The sequence below is a fragment of the Takifugu rubripes genome, chromosome 19, assembly GCF_901000725.2.
Source record: "Takifugu rubripes chromosome 19, fTakRub1.2, whole genome shotgun sequence".
In the NCBI taxonomy this organism is placed as follows: Eukaryota; Metazoa; Chordata; class Actinopteri; order Tetraodontiformes; family Tetraodontidae; genus Takifugu; species Takifugu rubripes.
Window position 1 is genome coordinate 10,762,922 of NC_042303.1, and position 17,106 is coordinate 10,780,027.

The 17,106-nt window shown below is 43.8% G+C and overlaps 3 protein-coding genes across 3 annotated transcripts in view; 1 reads left to right on the forward strand and 2 right to left on the reverse strand.

Moving 5' to 3' along the window:
• megf6b (multiple EGF-like-domains 6b) overlaps positions 1-10,888 on the reverse strand; it is a 35,456-nt gene extending 24,568 nt beyond the window's left edge. Inside the window, exons 1-6 of the mRNA XM_011614013.2 lie at positions 10,736-10,888; positions 10,477-10,595; positions 9,117-10,269; positions 7,910-8,044; positions 7,132-7,241; positions 2,482-2,586 (exon numbers count right to left, since the gene is read on the reverse strand). Coding sequence (XP_011612315.2) covers positions 2,482-2,586; positions 7,132-7,241; positions 7,910-8,044; positions 9,117-9,208 — 442 coding nt within the window. The 5' untranslated portion in view covers positions 9,209-10,269; positions 10,477-10,595; positions 10,736-10,888. The remainder of the gene's footprint in view (positions 1-2,481; positions 2,587-7,131; positions 7,242-7,909; positions 8,045-9,116; positions 10,270-10,476; positions 10,596-10,735) is intronic.
• akr7a3 (aldo-keto reductase family 7, member A3 (aflatoxin aldehyde reductase)) lies at positions 10,883-12,897 on the forward strand. Its single transcript, XM_003973351.3, has 7 exons — positions 10,883-11,216; positions 11,463-11,650; positions 11,820-11,924; positions 12,012-12,108; positions 12,276-12,375; positions 12,453-12,582; positions 12,682-12,897. Exons 1-7 carry the CDS (start codon positions 10,922-10,924, stop codon positions 12,841-12,843), a joined length of 1,077 nt encoding a protein of 358 aa, XP_003973400.1. The 5' UTR covers positions 10,883-10,921; the 3' UTR covers positions 12,844-12,897.
• Positions 12,898-13,477: 580 nt separating this feature from the next.
• On the reverse strand, positions 13,478-16,185 carry mrto4 (MRT4 homolog, ribosome maturation factor). The gene is made up of 8 exons (XM_003973350.3): positions 16,087-16,185; positions 15,823-15,881; positions 15,621-15,724; positions 15,444-15,525; positions 15,308-15,375; positions 15,073-15,224; positions 14,776-14,852; positions 13,478-14,114 (listed from the first exon to the last, which is right to left on the reverse strand). Exons 1-8 carry the CDS (start codon positions 16,112-16,114, stop codon positions 13,968-13,970), a joined length of 717 nt encoding a protein of 238 aa, XP_003973399.1. The 5' UTR covers positions 16,115-16,185; the 3' UTR covers positions 13,478-13,967.
• Positions 16,186-17,106: the final 921 nt, after the last annotated feature.

Below are 17,106 nucleotides of genomic sequence, written 5' to 3' on the forward strand. Positions count from 1 at the left end.
CCCAACGCATCACTCAGATGTCTGCCTCTATCTATTGTGGGCTGAGGACTAATGGTCCCCTACGTACAAGGCAAAAACACAGACATCAAAACGCTTCAGGTGGGCATCATCACGCTGAGGAATAGTCAAAGCCCACCGGATGACGTGGTGCCATGAGGAAGTCTTTGCAGCCGTGTAAACAGGACCAGTGTGGATGGACGGCTGGGAGGAGACGCGGTCTGCAGGGACGGCTGAAGTCTGAGCTGTCTGCGCTTCTCTATGATTTCACATGGTTTGACAAATTCTCTCCAATGATTCCACATATTAGTTGTTTATTATTAGTTTCCAAGTTGCCTTCGACCAACCTGTGGCTAACTCTCTAGTACAACGTGTATTTGCCCCCAAGAGGGGCAGATGTGAGTCATCCCACCCACACCCACATCCAGCTCTTTCTGTGCCAGTCACTGGGCAATATAACTTCCTAAAAGGTTTACGGACTAATAGCCCCCAATAGAAGGATCAGAGTGTGTGTGTGTGTGTGTGTGTGTGGGGGGGTCTGCTGCATTACTCCCCACCACTGAGGGGCCCTCACATACCCACTGATGACAGTTATCATTCACACGGCAGAACAATGGCTGTGGAGCTCAGTGTGTGGGGGGTAAAGGAGTTTAGGCGAGCTGCTACACAGAGCGGAGAAAAGTAATTGTTTTCTTTTTTTCAGCTAGCTACCGTTTGTCCACTCTGGCTAGTTGGAATTTACAGCTGACTCAAAATGTTCTAATGACTTTACAGTATGGCAAAGAGAACCAATTATTCAATGACTATTTTAGAATACGAAGTAAATTGAAAGGCCAGAGGTACAAAATATTCCAGGATTTCTTTTTTTCTTTTTTTTTTAAAGGCATTTTAACACAGAAATGTTCAGGTGCTGTGGTGGAAGACAGTCATATGTTCTTTCTCGGTGTGTGTGATGAAGATATGTTTTTCTTTTCTGCTTTCTTTTAACGGAACACCTGAGTATATGTCAAAACAGCTGGTAGGATTCCAAAGCTTATCAGGAAACTGTCTTGTGTCACTTAACAGAGTGAAATTACTGCTGTCTATCTCACAAACACACCTTCCCCTGCTGCTTATTGGCAGAAGCTTGGAATCCTCATTAACTTCAGGAGCATCTCATCATCTTCCCATGACATACGAACACAGAGCGCCTCATGTGCACAGGAGTTAGGCACCACCGGGCGCTGTAAAACATCAGTGCTTCCCTGTGAAATATGACACTGGGCTGGTTGTGTCAGAGCCTGGACCTTGTGTCCAAACATACAGAACATCGCTGTTAATCTTCACTAACTTGCTGTACAATCAATCGCTGATTTAATCTGAGTTTATCATCTTTATCCTCTCTGCCGCCCCACTGCAACACAACGGCCATCATTTTTAATCTCTGCTCTTTCCAGCAGCAGGGAACCAGTTTCAAATGTCTTTGACAGTCTTTGGCAGCTCTACTTTGGGTTTATTTTTAATTTTTGAGCCCAGGAGGTCGCCTCTTCAGCAGCGATCATCATATTCAGCAGATGGTTTCAATCCTCTCAGAAGGCCTCTGGGCCCACCAGGACGTGTTAAAGGCAAATAATGGGTTTAAGCAGTGCCACCACGGGTCTGTATGGTCATGGATCTTCTACTCTTATGATTAAGACTGTCATTCGAGCGTGAAGTAATCAGAAGTAACGGCGGTCAGCTTAGCCACCACGGCGAGCACTGATCACAACGATGTGCTGTAAGCACTGCGCTCCAAATGGTTTGATCTCAAGTAAATAGAGCCGCCAACAAGGATGTGAGTGTGGTCAGATGTGTCATGAGGAGAGTGGTCCTGAATGTCACATGAGTGAAAAAGCTGCTGCCAGACAGCCTGAAACCTGCTCGGAAAACAGGTCGCTGGTTTTCATTCAGCCTTGTGCGAGATCCGATTTCAGGGACAGACGCGGATGAATTGACACGGAGAGGAACTTCCTGTCGTGTGGTATTATCAGAAAAACAACAGAATCCTTCACTGTTTTACTTCAACAGCCTAAATTCAACAATGGAGCTGCTGATAAAATAGTTGAGCTGCTGGTAGCGCAGCCAAATGCTGATGTGAGAAGATTCTCAGCCGCTCGTGGAGAAAATGATCGCTGAGGCAGAGTTCAGCGGGGATGCTCGGCGGGCCAGACAGCCAAAAAGGTGTTTTTAATCGAATGGCAGCGTGGTGTCGCTTTAATAAGTCTGCAATGTCTGTTCGTAGCTTAAACCCTTGAGGTTTCTTAAATATACACCACCGAGGCAGGATGTGGAAAAGTTGAGAACAGGTTTAAGGTGAGAAAGTCTTAAAAGTCAGGTCTGAACACATCATCTCCATCAAGTGAAATCACAGAATGTGTTCTTCCACCGCACTGAACCAACAGAAAGGAAGAGGAGCTAAAATGGAGTGGTAGGTAGTGGTATTTGAGCGGAGGGCTTTGAGCTCACCATACTGGCAGCTGGGTCCGCTGAAGCCTGCAGGGCAGTCACAAAGCTGGGTAGACCCCTCCTGACAGCGGCCCCCGTTGAAGCAAACGCCGTAGCTACACACCGCTGAAACATAGAAAAAAGGAAAATATTAGTAATAGTAGTAATATTATAAGCAGCCTCAGTCCACCTTCCCACAGAAGGAGAATCCAGATCGTGGATTCTGTGAGGACACAAACTTTGGCCCAACTGAAAGAACAGTCTATTTTTAAACAGTCAGGATTTAATGTGAGCACTTAAAAAAACAACCCTCTTTCCAGCAGCGGTTCAGTACGTTACCTGAGAACAACCCTAACTGTTGCGCTGAAGCTCAATCGTTTTCACAAACCGCAGCGGCACAGATGTTAAAGAGGGATAAAATCACAGAGTCCGCAGGGCCACTGTCTCAGACCCAGTGGCCCTGCGTCCATAAATCCTTCAAATTCAAGACGTGAAATTCAAAGAATCCAGGACACATCAGCGCAAACAGACAGCTAGCATGCGCGTCCACCTCATGGGTGTGCTGCTGCACACATAAATCATGATGATCCTTCACCTGAATAGAGCGTGCACGTAGAGTACATGTCTGCCAAAGCCTCCATGTTAGCACCAGCAGAGGTATGCTTGAGTTCACGACCACATCGGGACGTTTAGTTCCATTGTTTTACATTGTTTTTATTCAACAACTTCTCACAAATTGTTAGCGTAACTTGCGCGTTATATAAAGCCTGAATTGTATAAGGGCCTCTAGAGTCTCTGCTCTCTTCTCACCAATGTGAGAACATTGTGTGAGGTGACAGATGATGGATGAACAGGGGAAAACTGCATCACACTGGCCTGTGTTAATTACACCAATTTAAATATCTCCCATTTATTTGGGACAATTAAGTCGCTGCCAGCTGCTTGAATTCAAATAGATGTGACAGCTCTGCGTCAGCATGAAAATGTTTTAAATTGCTGGCAACAAAAAGAAAGGTCAGATGTGTTGGTGAGTTGCTTCAGGGTAACGTGACTAAGTGACAACCAGTGGAATGTGCCTTCCCGTCTGAGAGCTGGGCACTACACCAGCACATTTTTGGTCCCTTCTCCTTAATCTCCCTCTAAACAGCTGTCTGATGTGACAGTGAACGCATCAACAGCATTAATGAGAGAAAATCAGCAGCTGCTTCACAAAGAACATAGTGAGCATCCTGATCCGGGAACCTGAAAATGAACAAGGAGCTCGGCTCCTGGACGCGACCGCCGACCGTGAGCTCGTCTACAGTTGATTGATCTGCCCGAACCACAGAGAGTAACTGTGTTTAGAGTCACTCACACACACGAAGGTCGGCTCTCAGGCCTCCATTAGGTGCTATAATTGGCACACGCAGGACTCAGAGCTTTATTTTACAGCCATCGGGAATATAATATTTCAAAGGATTCCTGTGAAAACTGGCAACAGAAACGCTCAGATGGTCTCTAAAAGGTTTCTTGAGCAAGAAGGTAGGTTAGTTTAGCAGACAGCTAGCTACTGTTTATTCTGTGAGTTTGTGATCCGAGGAAGTGGTTTATTGGTGCAGATTTTATAGTCTTTGAAATGGTGCGAAAATATCTGACATCATCAAATCTGGGAACTTGTGGGTGGAGCCAAAGGAAGGAACGAGGAAAGAGGACGTGATGTTCTGCATCGCTGCTGTCACGGGTATTGAAACATCAGGTTAATAGATAACCCATGTCCACATCTCGAGGATGCAAAACTGCTATTATGAAGCTAATAAAACTTTGTATTATACTAAATTATACTTATTCAGCTCTCTACACTTAATTCAAACTAAAGAATTTCATCTCCAAAATTGGATTAACTGCTTTAATTTAAATTACTGATAATTATGTCTATTTTCGTAATCATGCAAATCATTTGGACCTCTCAAGAGGATGGCAGAACTAAAGCCTTCACAGCATCCAGATTATTCTGTTTAGTCAAAAACTTTCAAGGGACTGCCTCAAATGGCTGTAATGTGGTTGCTGTGGAAGATCTTGAATAAGGATGGATTTTGGATGTATGTTTGTGTTTAGCTACACATAATGTAGACCCAGTGAGTGTTGACTTAGCAGCCGAGTTGTTGACATGTGTGATCTCTCTTACACTCACACACACTCTCATACACACACAGACCACCCATGGCTAGACAGACAGACGACCATTTCCTCACTTTTGGCCACTAAGCCTGTTTCACATGGAGGGATCTTCCCTGGCCTGCTGCCCGCCACAAAAGGTCAGTACATATGGAGCAGTTAACGAGGACGACAAACGGGCAGCTCCATTGTCCCGGACCCTCAACCTCCCTCACAAAGAGCGCTGTTGGCGTCAGGCATCAGAACTGACCAGCCCTGTCTGTCTTCACCCAGCCCGTGCCTGCCGCCTGAGCTAAGAGGTCGGACTCTTGAGTGAATGGGCCTCCAAAATGGTGAAGGGGAGGAAGTCACCGGCAAAGTGGAGAGCTCTTTACGTTGAGGAGAACCATTTAGTCATGGAGCCAATCGAAGCCTTCCAAAAACAAACAAGTCTGTTTTCAGAAGACAGAACGCCATTAGATCAATTGTAAGTTTAACAGATGTGGAGCCAAACTAGATCGGACAAAACTATCTTTGAGGGGATTTGACAGAAAAAGAAAGTGGGAGTGGAAGTAATCAGCATCTTTTGTGATAAAAGCTGGGAAATTTAGGAAATGTATTTGGGAGCAGAATTTAAACATTTGGTCAAGAACTGATAGAAAACTCCTTCGGGTCAGATAGAATAGAAATGGCTGGAAACATTTGAAATAAATGTGATAATAACCAGATGTTTGCTGTGTTTTCTCTGAATGTGGCTCTAATTATGCTTGCAGGAGTACAGCACCACAGCCGTGGCCGGCTCTCACTGTGACCCTACTCTAAAGCTGTAGCCTCGACATTACAACATAGGCACTTTACCCTCTCTTCGGAATAACTATTGACGGCCGCATTGGCACTGGCACTGGGACTCAGACCCTCTCCACCTCCCTGGTCACAGCCACATCCGTGCCGGTTACAAACCAGATTGATAAATGAGGCCTAACAACTGCAAATCATCCCACTAATTACCTGACACTGACATTTCATTAGGGAGCTGAAGGGGACAACGCAAGAGACCTCGGTGCTGCCAGGCTTTAAATCACTGTTCTCAACACAAAGCATTCCCATCATCCCAATCTTCCCTTTTTTTAGGGGATTTCAGAGGATTTGCTAAAGCTGTACATTTTGCCGAGCAGATTTTCCCCCTTTGAATATTGGTGATCCCGATGAAAGCAGCCTTACAGATTGCATTGTGCTGACGGAGGAACAACGCAGATAGCGCGCTGCAAAGTGCACAGGAGTGGCACAGGGGAGGATTGGGGTGTGAGTTTCTTTTTATCCCGCTTCAATGGCTCAGAGAGAAGGGGTGATTAGTTTGTCCCACCTCAAAGCGCTGCCTCCTCTTTGGTTACAAAGATAAAAAAGCCCGGCCTCACGTTGAAGAGAGCAGCCATTGTCACAGGGAAAAGGAGAAACAAAGCCTCCTCGTGTATTTAAGTGGAGGCAGACACCGGACGGTCCTGAGGAATGCTTCTTAAAGATGTTTTTCTTTAAGGCAGTGCTTTGGGTATTTAAAGACAAACCAGACTCATTGAACAGCAGACATGATAATACTTCCTTGTATAATACAATACTGCAAACCTTTTTCCCTGGAAACAAAGAGGTCTTTGAAAAGAGCGCAGATGCCATAATAAGGCACTGATGACAGGCACTTACAGGGGATCTGCTCCTGCTGGCCATCCCATTCCCATCAGAGCAGACCTGGAGTATCGAGGTTGTTGTGGTGCTTTGATGGGCAGTGAACAGACAGGTTATTTCCTGGTAAACCGCTGAGGGCGAAGCACCAGAGACCTTCCTGTCACGCCAGCAGACGGGGTGACAAGCTATTTACAGGAAGCTTTTGCCAAGAGTCCACCTATGGTATGCAGGTTATGCGTTCTGGATCACTGGCTGTAAAATCCCATCAAAGACGACTTCGTGGTCTCAGCAGTGTGAAACTAAGCTTATCCACCAGGAGATGAGCTGCTGGCATCCCCAGTGTGACTAACGGAACTATTTTTCCACACATCTACCCATCAGGGAGGATTCACGCCATATTTGTTGTTCTTTGTGCAGCTCAGCAGGTGGTCTCTCCAGTTCTGTATGAGAACGAGGAACGCCAATATTGCGGAGGGGCAGAGGTCACAGATATGACCTCATGGCAGGAGGACTCTGGACCTGTGGAATATTCATGCATTTTTTAAATCACTTATTAATCTCCCCAGCATAAATTTCACCAGGGCCGTGAGGGCAGAAGAAAAACACAAGTGGAAACTTCCTTTTAAAAGAACGAGAGCCGCCCACATGGCGCTGGCGGTCAGGATGGGCAGAGAACTGCTTAACCTTTCTGACCTTTGCCTGAATACATTTCTGTCAAGAGGTCTGCGCCAACAATGAGATGATGTTTGAAGCACTTCTTTCCCTTAAAAATTTAGGGAAAGGCTTTTTTCTCCTCCCCGTGCCCAGCCTCTTTCTAATTGACCAGAAAACCAGAAAATATGAACATCACTGGATACTTACGATAGAGACAGCCAGCTTCCCCGTTAAGCTGGGACCAACCAGGACAGCATTTGTTCACAGTCTGATAATCCTGCCTGTACACCTGCCTGTAGGCGGTGTAGTACGCTGTCCTGTGAACATGACAGAACATTCAGAACATTCAATTTAAAAGCGATTCTTCCATTAACACAATCACGGACCTTTGTGAATGACTAGCCGCAGAAAAAGAGAACAACAATCACGTGAGCTCCTCAAATGACTCCTGTTGAGCAAAGTTTCCCAGACTTTTTAAGTAAGGTGCCGCGTGTGAGACTGGCAGACTCGATTTCAAAGAGCAGTGCCCTTCCCTTTACTTTGGGACCCCTCTCATTGCTCCTCAGTCATTACACATGGTTTTGTTTACAGCGCCTAATTGTGGCCTTGGGCGACCTTCAAAGCAGCCTTTGACTTTGCAAGAGTAAATAATGCAGAGAAAGCATGTGAGTGACCTGGCGAGAAACCCCCTGACGCCGAGAGATAGCCTAAAATGTTAGCGTTGCTCTCTCAAAGGAATGCGTGACTGCAGAGACGCCCGGGTGAAGCAGCTCGTAACGCCCAGTGACACGGGGGCGACACCTTCCATTTACCTGCGTGAGAGGTTCAAAAGGTGTGATTTACAGATGAAGAGGGGGCAGGAAAGAGGAGATCGGGGCGTGTCATCTCATCCCATTTGAAGATGGCCCTAATGATGGGGCCCTTTGGGATAAATTCTTCTTTGTGACTCATCAAAAGGGCAACAGTAACGCGGCGCATTACTCACCTCCTCTCGTACCCCATGCACCACGACTGTCCCACGCAGCCTTGCTTCCACACTTTTACCATGCGTGTGAAGGCCTGCACACATGGCTGCCTCTGAGCGACCAGCGTCATCTCCCTCTCTATACACACATTGGGCCTGGGACCAAAACAGGATGAAAACAAACATGGCGTCAACGTGTTATCCAGGGTTTTTAATTTAAGAGCCCACAGACAGACACGAGTTGCGAAACAAATGTAAAACTGACAGATGAATTGAGCTTTTTGTACCTGTCAACACTGTCATGTTATTAAGACTTTACCCGTGTTGTGGTGAGCAGCTGTTTATGCTGTCTGAGTTTTGGTATTTTGAAGACCTCGGGGGAACTCCAGCGGCGCTCCATGAGCTACAGGGAATGACCTGACAAATCTGTCAGACCTCAAAGTGAAATTGTTTCTTATGTCCCCCGAGCACATGTACATTTCTCTGTCAGAACAGATCATTTGACCCTAGAAAACATCCTTATTCAAACTAAAGTGTGGCTGTTTGGATGCAAAAAGCAGCCACATTCATGGTTTTCAATACATCTATAAAAACACAGAGATTTTTCTGAAAGCAATTGACAGTAAATGTTTACTGTTTTTTCACCGGCCGTGCATGTTTCAGCCTGCAAAGATGAGACTCTGCTTCGGGAGATGTTTAACATTTTTAGCCTGGGGTCAAATACAATCAATCTTTAACTGCATATGCACACACAGTGTGTCTGGGTTGTTCTCCAGGTCCAACACTGATGCCATTCACCGCATCCATGCCCAAACGTCCATAAAACCAGAGGAGGCAGTTCAGCATGTGGAAATCTGCAGGAATCTTGAGACAGCATCCAGCTGCTCTGTTTCATAAACAGCAGTAATTACTCTTACCTCCCCCAGCTCCGCGTGGTTAAAAACGCTGCACACAGACCACGCACATATAAATCAAGTTCATTCTCCGTTAATCACTAAGAGGATGGAAGTGTCTGTAATAATATTTGTTTGTGACGGGGGTGCTGACGAAAGCCGATAAGAACATCAGAGCGCGCAGGAGCGCAGTCGGCTTCATTCTGGCAGCACTAATCCAACTGTGGTTCTGTTCAGGTGAAGCTTTTCCAAAACAAAAAGTGCAAAGAAATTTGAATCCATATTAACAAAAGTGTACACCAAGAAATAAGAACAACGGCAGCAGGGATACTCACATGTATGATTGGAGATTGTTGGCACCGTCGTAACCAAGTCCGTGCGTAACTCCAATAAATATCAGAAAAAGGTAAAAAATAACTCCGTCCATATTGCTTCTTGGCTCAGTTTCAAAGATTACTCGCAGATTCACTCTTGGGAAGCCAACATTTCATTCATTAAAACTTAACAAACACGGCAATTAAGATAAATCCGAACGGCGGGGTGAATTTATAAGGCGCGTAAATGATCCCCGGCGAGAAAATGGTCCAGAAAAGCGGCAGCCATAAGGGACGGTGGGATTCCTTCCCTTTTGGCCGGTGCGCGTGTGTGTGTCGTGACAGCGCAACCACCTTCGCCACCGCAGATGTTGGAGTGAGGGGTAAAGAAACTCCTGGAGGCAGACCACTTCACTCCCTCCATTGATCGTGGCAGGAGCTTGGGAGGCGTGGTGGAGAGAGGTGGGGGTGACATTTGTTATTATAAGCTCCTGAAACGGTCACGGGACACCCTGGAAATGCGCCTGTGATCTCGTCTTGGTTCTGGAACTCGCAATGTTCGTGTTTGTATGAAAGTCGCAACGCGCGTGAATGAGTGAATCTATTTGGCACTAATGATTTTAGATGTTTTGATAATAGTTGAAATGCGACTTGTTCGTGTCATCTGTCCGATGTCTCACTTAACAGAACAAAAGCAGGTGGGAAGACGCGCAGGAAGACGCGCGCAAAGAGCCACGCAGGCGGAGGACGCCTGTGATCTGTGACCTATGTGATGACCCGTCAGTGGAGTCAAAGAATGTTTGGGAGCGAGTGCGGACGAGGGTGGGGGTCCACGCCACCTCTGCTGGTCACTCTTCGGGGCAAACAGCCGATGATGCGGTCAAAGGGCCAACGGCCCGGAATGACTACCGCAGCTCTCAAAACAATGCTTTCATTGCGCGCATGGTGCGTTCATGACCCCAAGGGGTGCAGGGTCACCGCAGTCGCTGTATCCTCCCAGCACTCCCCCTCATACACCAGGCACCTCGAATTAGATCAGGGGCTCTTAGACTTGTCAGAACTATTAGACGATTGGACGTGTTACCGAGGCGCAGCCAAACCTCAAACCAAGTCATTTCAAGTGACGTCTCCATACGATTGATGTGTTTTTCGAGAGTTTAATGACGATTTTTTTCTGGAACACAAAACAAATAAATACTATAATTGATTAAATCAGGAATATTTGGGGGATTAACAACATAAGTCTCTTAAAGAATAAAGTAGATCAACCATATTGCCAAACTCAGGGATAAGTGACTGTTGTGCCAACACTATTAAGCTATAGTGTCAGTTAGTTTCAGAGGTAAATTTCATTTTTAGTCCAAGATCCAGGCTGACATACCTGGACATTGTGGACCACGCTGGAGTTCCAGGATCAGCTTCTAAAACAAATGGGTTAATGCTGCCACCGTGTGGTAGATGTAGGACACTGCGATGCATCCTTGTGGCAAGTGAAGGCATCTTGGTTTAAAGAATAAACAAAAAACAACAACCCATTAATTCTAAGAAATACATGTCTGGGAGAAGACCTGTTGGCTGTTCTAGATTTGTTGTTTTACAAATTACTAATTAAAAGGGTGATTTTAAATGCGTTGACTTACCACCTCCAGTTGATGCATCAAGAGAGATTTTTTTCCCTTCATATAATATTGCTTAGTTTTGGTTAGTTAGTTAGTTAGTTTTGTTTAGTTAGTTGAGTTCCAAAGTCCAGCGTCTACTGTGAGGTTCTGTGCGTTGTCACTTTAAATAGAAGCTGCCAGCTGGATCACTGACCCTTTTTCTTGAACATGCACTGTGTCATACACAGAGGACGTGTCTCTCTCATAAAAAGTTCTTATCTTAAGGACGCAGCAGTGCAGCTGACGGCGTCTGCAAGTGGCAGAACTATGTCTACGTCTTCAGAGAAAAGGCCTGTTTCCCTGCTGGGAACTATGTCGTTCGGTGGCCGCGCAGACGCCGAACAGAGTCGGGACATGGTGAAAGCTTTCTTGGACAGGGGACACAACTTGGTGGACACGGCTTACATGTACTCGGACGGGAAATCCGAGACCATCATTGGGGGCATGCATTTGCCTAAAACAGGTATTTAAGAAGACACGCCGGGTGCAGCTGTGCTAACACATGTAGCCTTTAGCTTGAACGGTCGCTGATGGCAGCAGCTGGGAACTCTGGGTAACCACGCAGATTCAGCACTTATTTCATTATTTTTTAAAACTCTTTTCAAACAAATGTGTTTTAAAGCACAGTTTTATCCAAAGGTCTGTCGATAAAAAGGAACTCTTGGTGTTTGACGGTCAAATGGCTGACCTTTATGGGTTTATGTAACAGTAAGCTTGGCTACCAAGGCCAATCCCTGGGATGGGAAGACTCTGAAGCCAGAGAGCGTGCGTGCACAGCTGGAGACCTCCCTGCAGAGGCTCCAGACAGATTGTGTCGACCTTTTCTACCTCCATGCACCTGACCACCAGAACCCAATTGAGGATACTCTGAGGACCTGCAACCAACTCCACAAAGAGGTAAAAAAAAAAAAACAACAAAACAACCCCCCCCACCACCACCACCAAATAGTTTAGCAGAAGTCTAACCTTCCATGTCAAAAACTAGTCCCCAGTTTTTCAAACTGCTGACACCATGCTTTTAATATTAAAGCACAGCTTTGTTTACTCACATTTATATGATTTCCAGGGGAAATTCAAAAACTTTGGACTGTCAAATTATGTGTCCTGGGAAGTGGCTGAAATTGTGTGCATCTGTAGGCACAACGACTGGATTGTTCCTAGCGTTTACCAGGTATTCTGGCACAAAACCAGCTTGTGAAGATTAACCCTTGTTTTTCCCCTTAGTGACCCCTTTTACTTTTGTCCTATCCTTTTAAAGGGGATGTACAATGCAACTACACGGCAGGTTGAGACGGAGTTGTTGCCGTGTCTGAGGTACTATGGAATGAAATTCTACGCATACAACCCTCTTGCAGGTGAAATTAACACAACATTGCCACAATAGTTCAGTCTTATATGTTGGAATGCCGAGTTTGTTGTAGTTGATTGAGGGATGCATTTGTTAAAATCTTGGATCAGAATTTGATCAGCTTCTGCAGTCTAACCATACAAGATACTAATGTGTTGATATTTAACTCTTCAGGTGGCCTCCTAACTGGAAAATACCATTATGAAGACAAAGATTTGTCCCAGCCAACGGGGCGATTTTTTGGCAACAGTTGGGCCAAAGCCTACCAAGACCGGTAAAAGAGCAGACATTTTTTAAATGTCATTTGTGAGTTGTCACCACAGAGAGAAAGTACAGTGTTTTTCTGGTCAGATACTGGAAGCAGAGCCATTTCCAGGCGGTAGATGTGGTTGAAAAGGCTCTGGACATGGTGTACGGATCAGAAAAACCCACTTTAACCTCTGCTGCCATGCGCTGGATGTACCACCACTCTAAACTGAAGGTACCTGCTGTGCAGGACAACTATTCAAGCCTGGGTTGTCATGGCTGCATCTGCACTGACAGTTACTTGAAAAAAAAAAAAAATCTTCTGCTGTTCCAGAGTGAGCATGGTGATGGGGTCATCATTGGCATGTCAACTATGGAGCAACTGCAGCAAAACCTGGCTGCTGCAGAGGAGGGTCCCCTCAACGAGCGAGTGGTCGCTGCCTTCGACGAAGCCTGGAACCTGGTAGCTCACGAATGCCCCAACTACTTCCGATGAAGATTTAAACTTAATGAGATGCACCTAATAATTGGATAAAATATCTAAAGCCTTTTTTCTATTTTTCTAATCTTTCTACAATTTCTTAATTTATCAGTTGGTGTCTAAATGAACATGTCATTGTTCTTCAGCAAAGCCGACAAACTCAGTGCTTCAAAAAGCAAAACAATGATCACCCTATCTGAGCTCCTGAAGCAGATGGGAGAAAGTCCCAGGTCAACTATCGATCCAGAGTTTAATGGTAGCAGCCAGACAGAAGCCTCGGCTCAAAAAAAGTCATCAATGGTGTAATCAATCAGTGCCCAGGATTAATAAGCACGTTGCGAACAAAAAGGTAAATATTACATTACATATTCAGGCTGTTTTAAAGGCAGGAACCATGTGAGCTGACTGGCAGGAGAGGCTGTTGTTCAGTTCAGCCCCTTTTATGCACATTTCACTATGACGAATATGATGATCTGAGTTCAGTTAAGTCTGTGCTGGATAAAAGCTATAATACAAGACCTTAATACATGGAATACAGACCTTTAATTAAAGGTCACCCAATTGCAGAAAATACATAGCTCATTCTAGTATTGGACCATTTTTGTGCAACAGTGGTTCCAGCAAAATAAAAGATTCCAATGTGAATTTTAAAAAAATAATTCAGGTTGGCTTAAATGGTCAAGTATAAATTTAATCTTCTGTAGTCTTAACATTCCCCATCAGTATTCAGCTCTGGTCAAACAGGGCTGCTTTAGAAGAGGGGTGACCATGCTAGATGAGGCTCTGAAAGATTTCAGTGCCAGCCACAATCACACTGGAAACATCCAGCAACAACAACCAAATGGAGATCTATGCATGTTCTCTTTGTTGAATGTGTTATTAAATGTTAAAACTTAAGACAAATTGCTTAAGAAAAAAAACATTTTTTGCAATCTGTATCGAATAAATTTACATTAAAATACTTTTCAAATGTGACTGGATTACTGAAAACTCAACTTTGAAACAAAACTGAAAGTAGACACTAGAAGTTCAGGTTATGGGGACTTCAGGGAGTCAGGATGAACACAAGTTTCTTTGCTGACAAAGGTTGGCCAAACAGTCTTCGAATGACATGTAAAAGCTGCTCCCATGCGGGAGTTTTATTCTCCATCATCACTGTCGTCATCATCCTCATGGTCCTGTATGGACTCTTCCTCTCCCATAAAGTTCTCAAACTCCCCCGTTTCTGAGTTCCACATGCATTTGATCTGCACCTTGAACTCTGCCATCTCAATGCCAAAAAGTTTCTGGAAGAGAAAAGCAACATATGATTCACTTTGTCTCATCTTTTTTTAATTACATGTGGACTTCTTGCATATGCAAATAGCAATATCATATATGACCATAAAGAAATTGGCCACAGGTGAAACCAAAACCCGAAGAAGAGCGACCACACAGATAGATCCCATCAACAAATTTAAAGGATATTATCCTTTTTTGGCACAATGGTCTTAACTGAAAGATGGATATTGCGGGGTTTTTTTATTGAAAGGGGCTAATGGACATTTGCTAAAAAGTGTTTGCATATTGGGAGGCTTGCAGTATTTATGAAAAAAGATCAAATTTTGCCCTTATTAAAAATGACACCTTAAATCTGATTGAGGCCAAGCAGCATATATATAAATAACCACCCCAAATAAAAAAGCAAAGCATCAGCAAACTCCAAACAAAGGATCATCTTTTGTTTAGTACACATAATCTTTATGTGTTGATATATGAGTTGTTTCTTTTTTCTTGCCATAAAATTAAATTAAGCAATATTATGCCAATAATTCCGATTCAATTGTGGTGCTGCTGCTCTGGGTCGTGGCTCTAAGTGACATGAAGCAGTGCATCACTCCCACAGAGGGTGAAAGATGAAACGTGACCCCTGTTCTCTGTCAGAGAATTAAATAGTCCAGAACTCACCAGGATGCGAGTCTGTTCAGGAGTCAGCACATCTCCTTGTTTACAGACTTCGTAGTCTTTCAGCAGCGTCACCACACCTGTCCGAACATCACACAAACGTGCAACAATTACATTACAACTTACCAATAGGGTTAAAAGAACGTGGCAATTTTGAAAAAGAAAAAACACCCCACTCAAATGTGGTGTGTTAAGAGATGTTAAAGTTCATGTTAAACAAGCCTAAACTGATCTACAAAAGAACTTAATAGTTAAAAAAAAAAAATCATTGAGAATTCAAGTCTTACTCCATATCTCTACCTTTTTTGAGAGCAGCCGGGAGTCCCAGCTGCCTTAACTGTGGCTCCATGGAGTGAGGAAACTGTTCCAGCGGTCCCTCATCCAGAGTTACATCCATCTGTGCTTGGTTGCCTGACCGTGCATAATCCATCTCCTTAAAATTACTGAAATACCTGATGTAGATGATATTTGTCAACAGACTTGCAAGCTGGACCTGATCACTGCAATGCTAGTGAAGTACGTCATGCATACTTACTCTTGTACTTCATCTTTTGTTTTATTTGTGAAAAGAAGCCCCACTTCTCCTCGTAATTGCTTGCTGACCTGTAAACAATCATCTTCACTTAAAAAATAAAACGTATCTTTATTCATTAATAGAGGATCTTACCTACCTTGTGCAAATTATCTCTGTATTCATCTGTGTCTCCTTTACCCAGGGCTATGATCATGACTTTATTTTTGCCAAAGAAAAACCTGTGGAACAGAGTGCAAACACATCAGGGATGGATTAAACCTGACGTCCATAACATTTCACTGACCAGTAAACAGCCACCTGTTGTCATTCTTACCTGCTGTGTTTCCAAGCTGTTCGGATGTCCTTTATTTTGCTATTCCTCATATTGGCCACGGAAAAAATGAACAGATTTCTGTAGGTGTCCACACATTGCCGCAGCTGCAAAGCCAAACGTTGAAAACTGAGGATCGAAGCAAGTAGCTTGGAACAGCAAACATTTTTCTTTAAATTTTCAGAACATGCCACACAGCTCTTACCTCCGTGATCAATTTCTGTTTAACCTCTAGTCCTTTCTTGACCGTTTTCGTTAACGAAACTGGTGAAAACACACAATGATGCTACTATCAGCACGATATACGCCAAATGCTGCAAACAGGAGCTCAGCTAGCTTTTTGCTCAACGTGTGTGTAACTCCTCAAATGTCACAAACAGCGAATGGGTCAAAAATGGTAAAATGTTTTAAAGGCTACAAGCTCAATATCTGACGGTTTAGTTTGAAATGAAGATGAAAATGTACTTACTTTTCTTGTCTCTCTTTGACTTCGGCATGGTTTCCTCTCACGAGCAACAGACTCACACGTGAAGTAAAAGGACCCCAACGTGTTTCTGGTCTAGATTGGCTGACCACGTCACGCCTGACTACAAATAAAGTGACATGAGGAAAATGTCTTAAAATAATCATCACGGAACTCTGTGGTGATTGGAAAGTCATCCAAAGTGAAAAGTAACATTTAAATCAAAGACCACTGGATAATTTATTACAGGCGTTAAACCTTTCTGTTTTACATAGGTCCCTAACTTACTGCTATATTTTAGTATCTATTATCAAGGAATATCCATTTTGGTAGTTTAAATGTTCAATGTATTACTGCTTTTGTCACGTGTAAATGAAACTTTATTATTTCCAAGCAAACTTTACTGACATACAAAAAACCCTTAAAACGTATACAATACATTATACGGGTTCTACCACGAGGGGGGGTGTTTTTAGTATATTGATGAAAGACTCAGGATAAGGATAAGGATAAGGATAAAGGATAAAAGACTTTATTGATCCCACATCGGGGAAATTGCACGTTACAGTGGTAGCCCATGGTGTACAATACAGAAAGTACTAAAAAGAAAAAAAGAAAAGACTCTTCTATTATGTACATTGCTATGTACATTGTACAGTATATACAGAAATTAAAAATTATGTACAGGAGTGTCGGACAGTGTGAAGAAAATTTAAGGTTTGTATATTTTAAAAATTGCTTCTTTGCCCTAACTAAGCTCAACTCTAAAACACAGCCGCACGTCTAGTAAATCCATCACGAAGCCATCAACTAAAGTAGAACATTAAACACTACTTATAATTTGACCATAAACAGGCAGTTGTGTCCTTTGTTAACTGGTTTGGAAAACTGTATGTAAAAATAGACCCTTACCGATAAAAAAAATACATTAGCTACACTGATCAAGAAGGAAAACCTAAATTAACCAGGGCCTGATGCGTCCTGCATGGCTTAATTTGTTGGATGGGTCGGCGCGCTGTGCGTCGG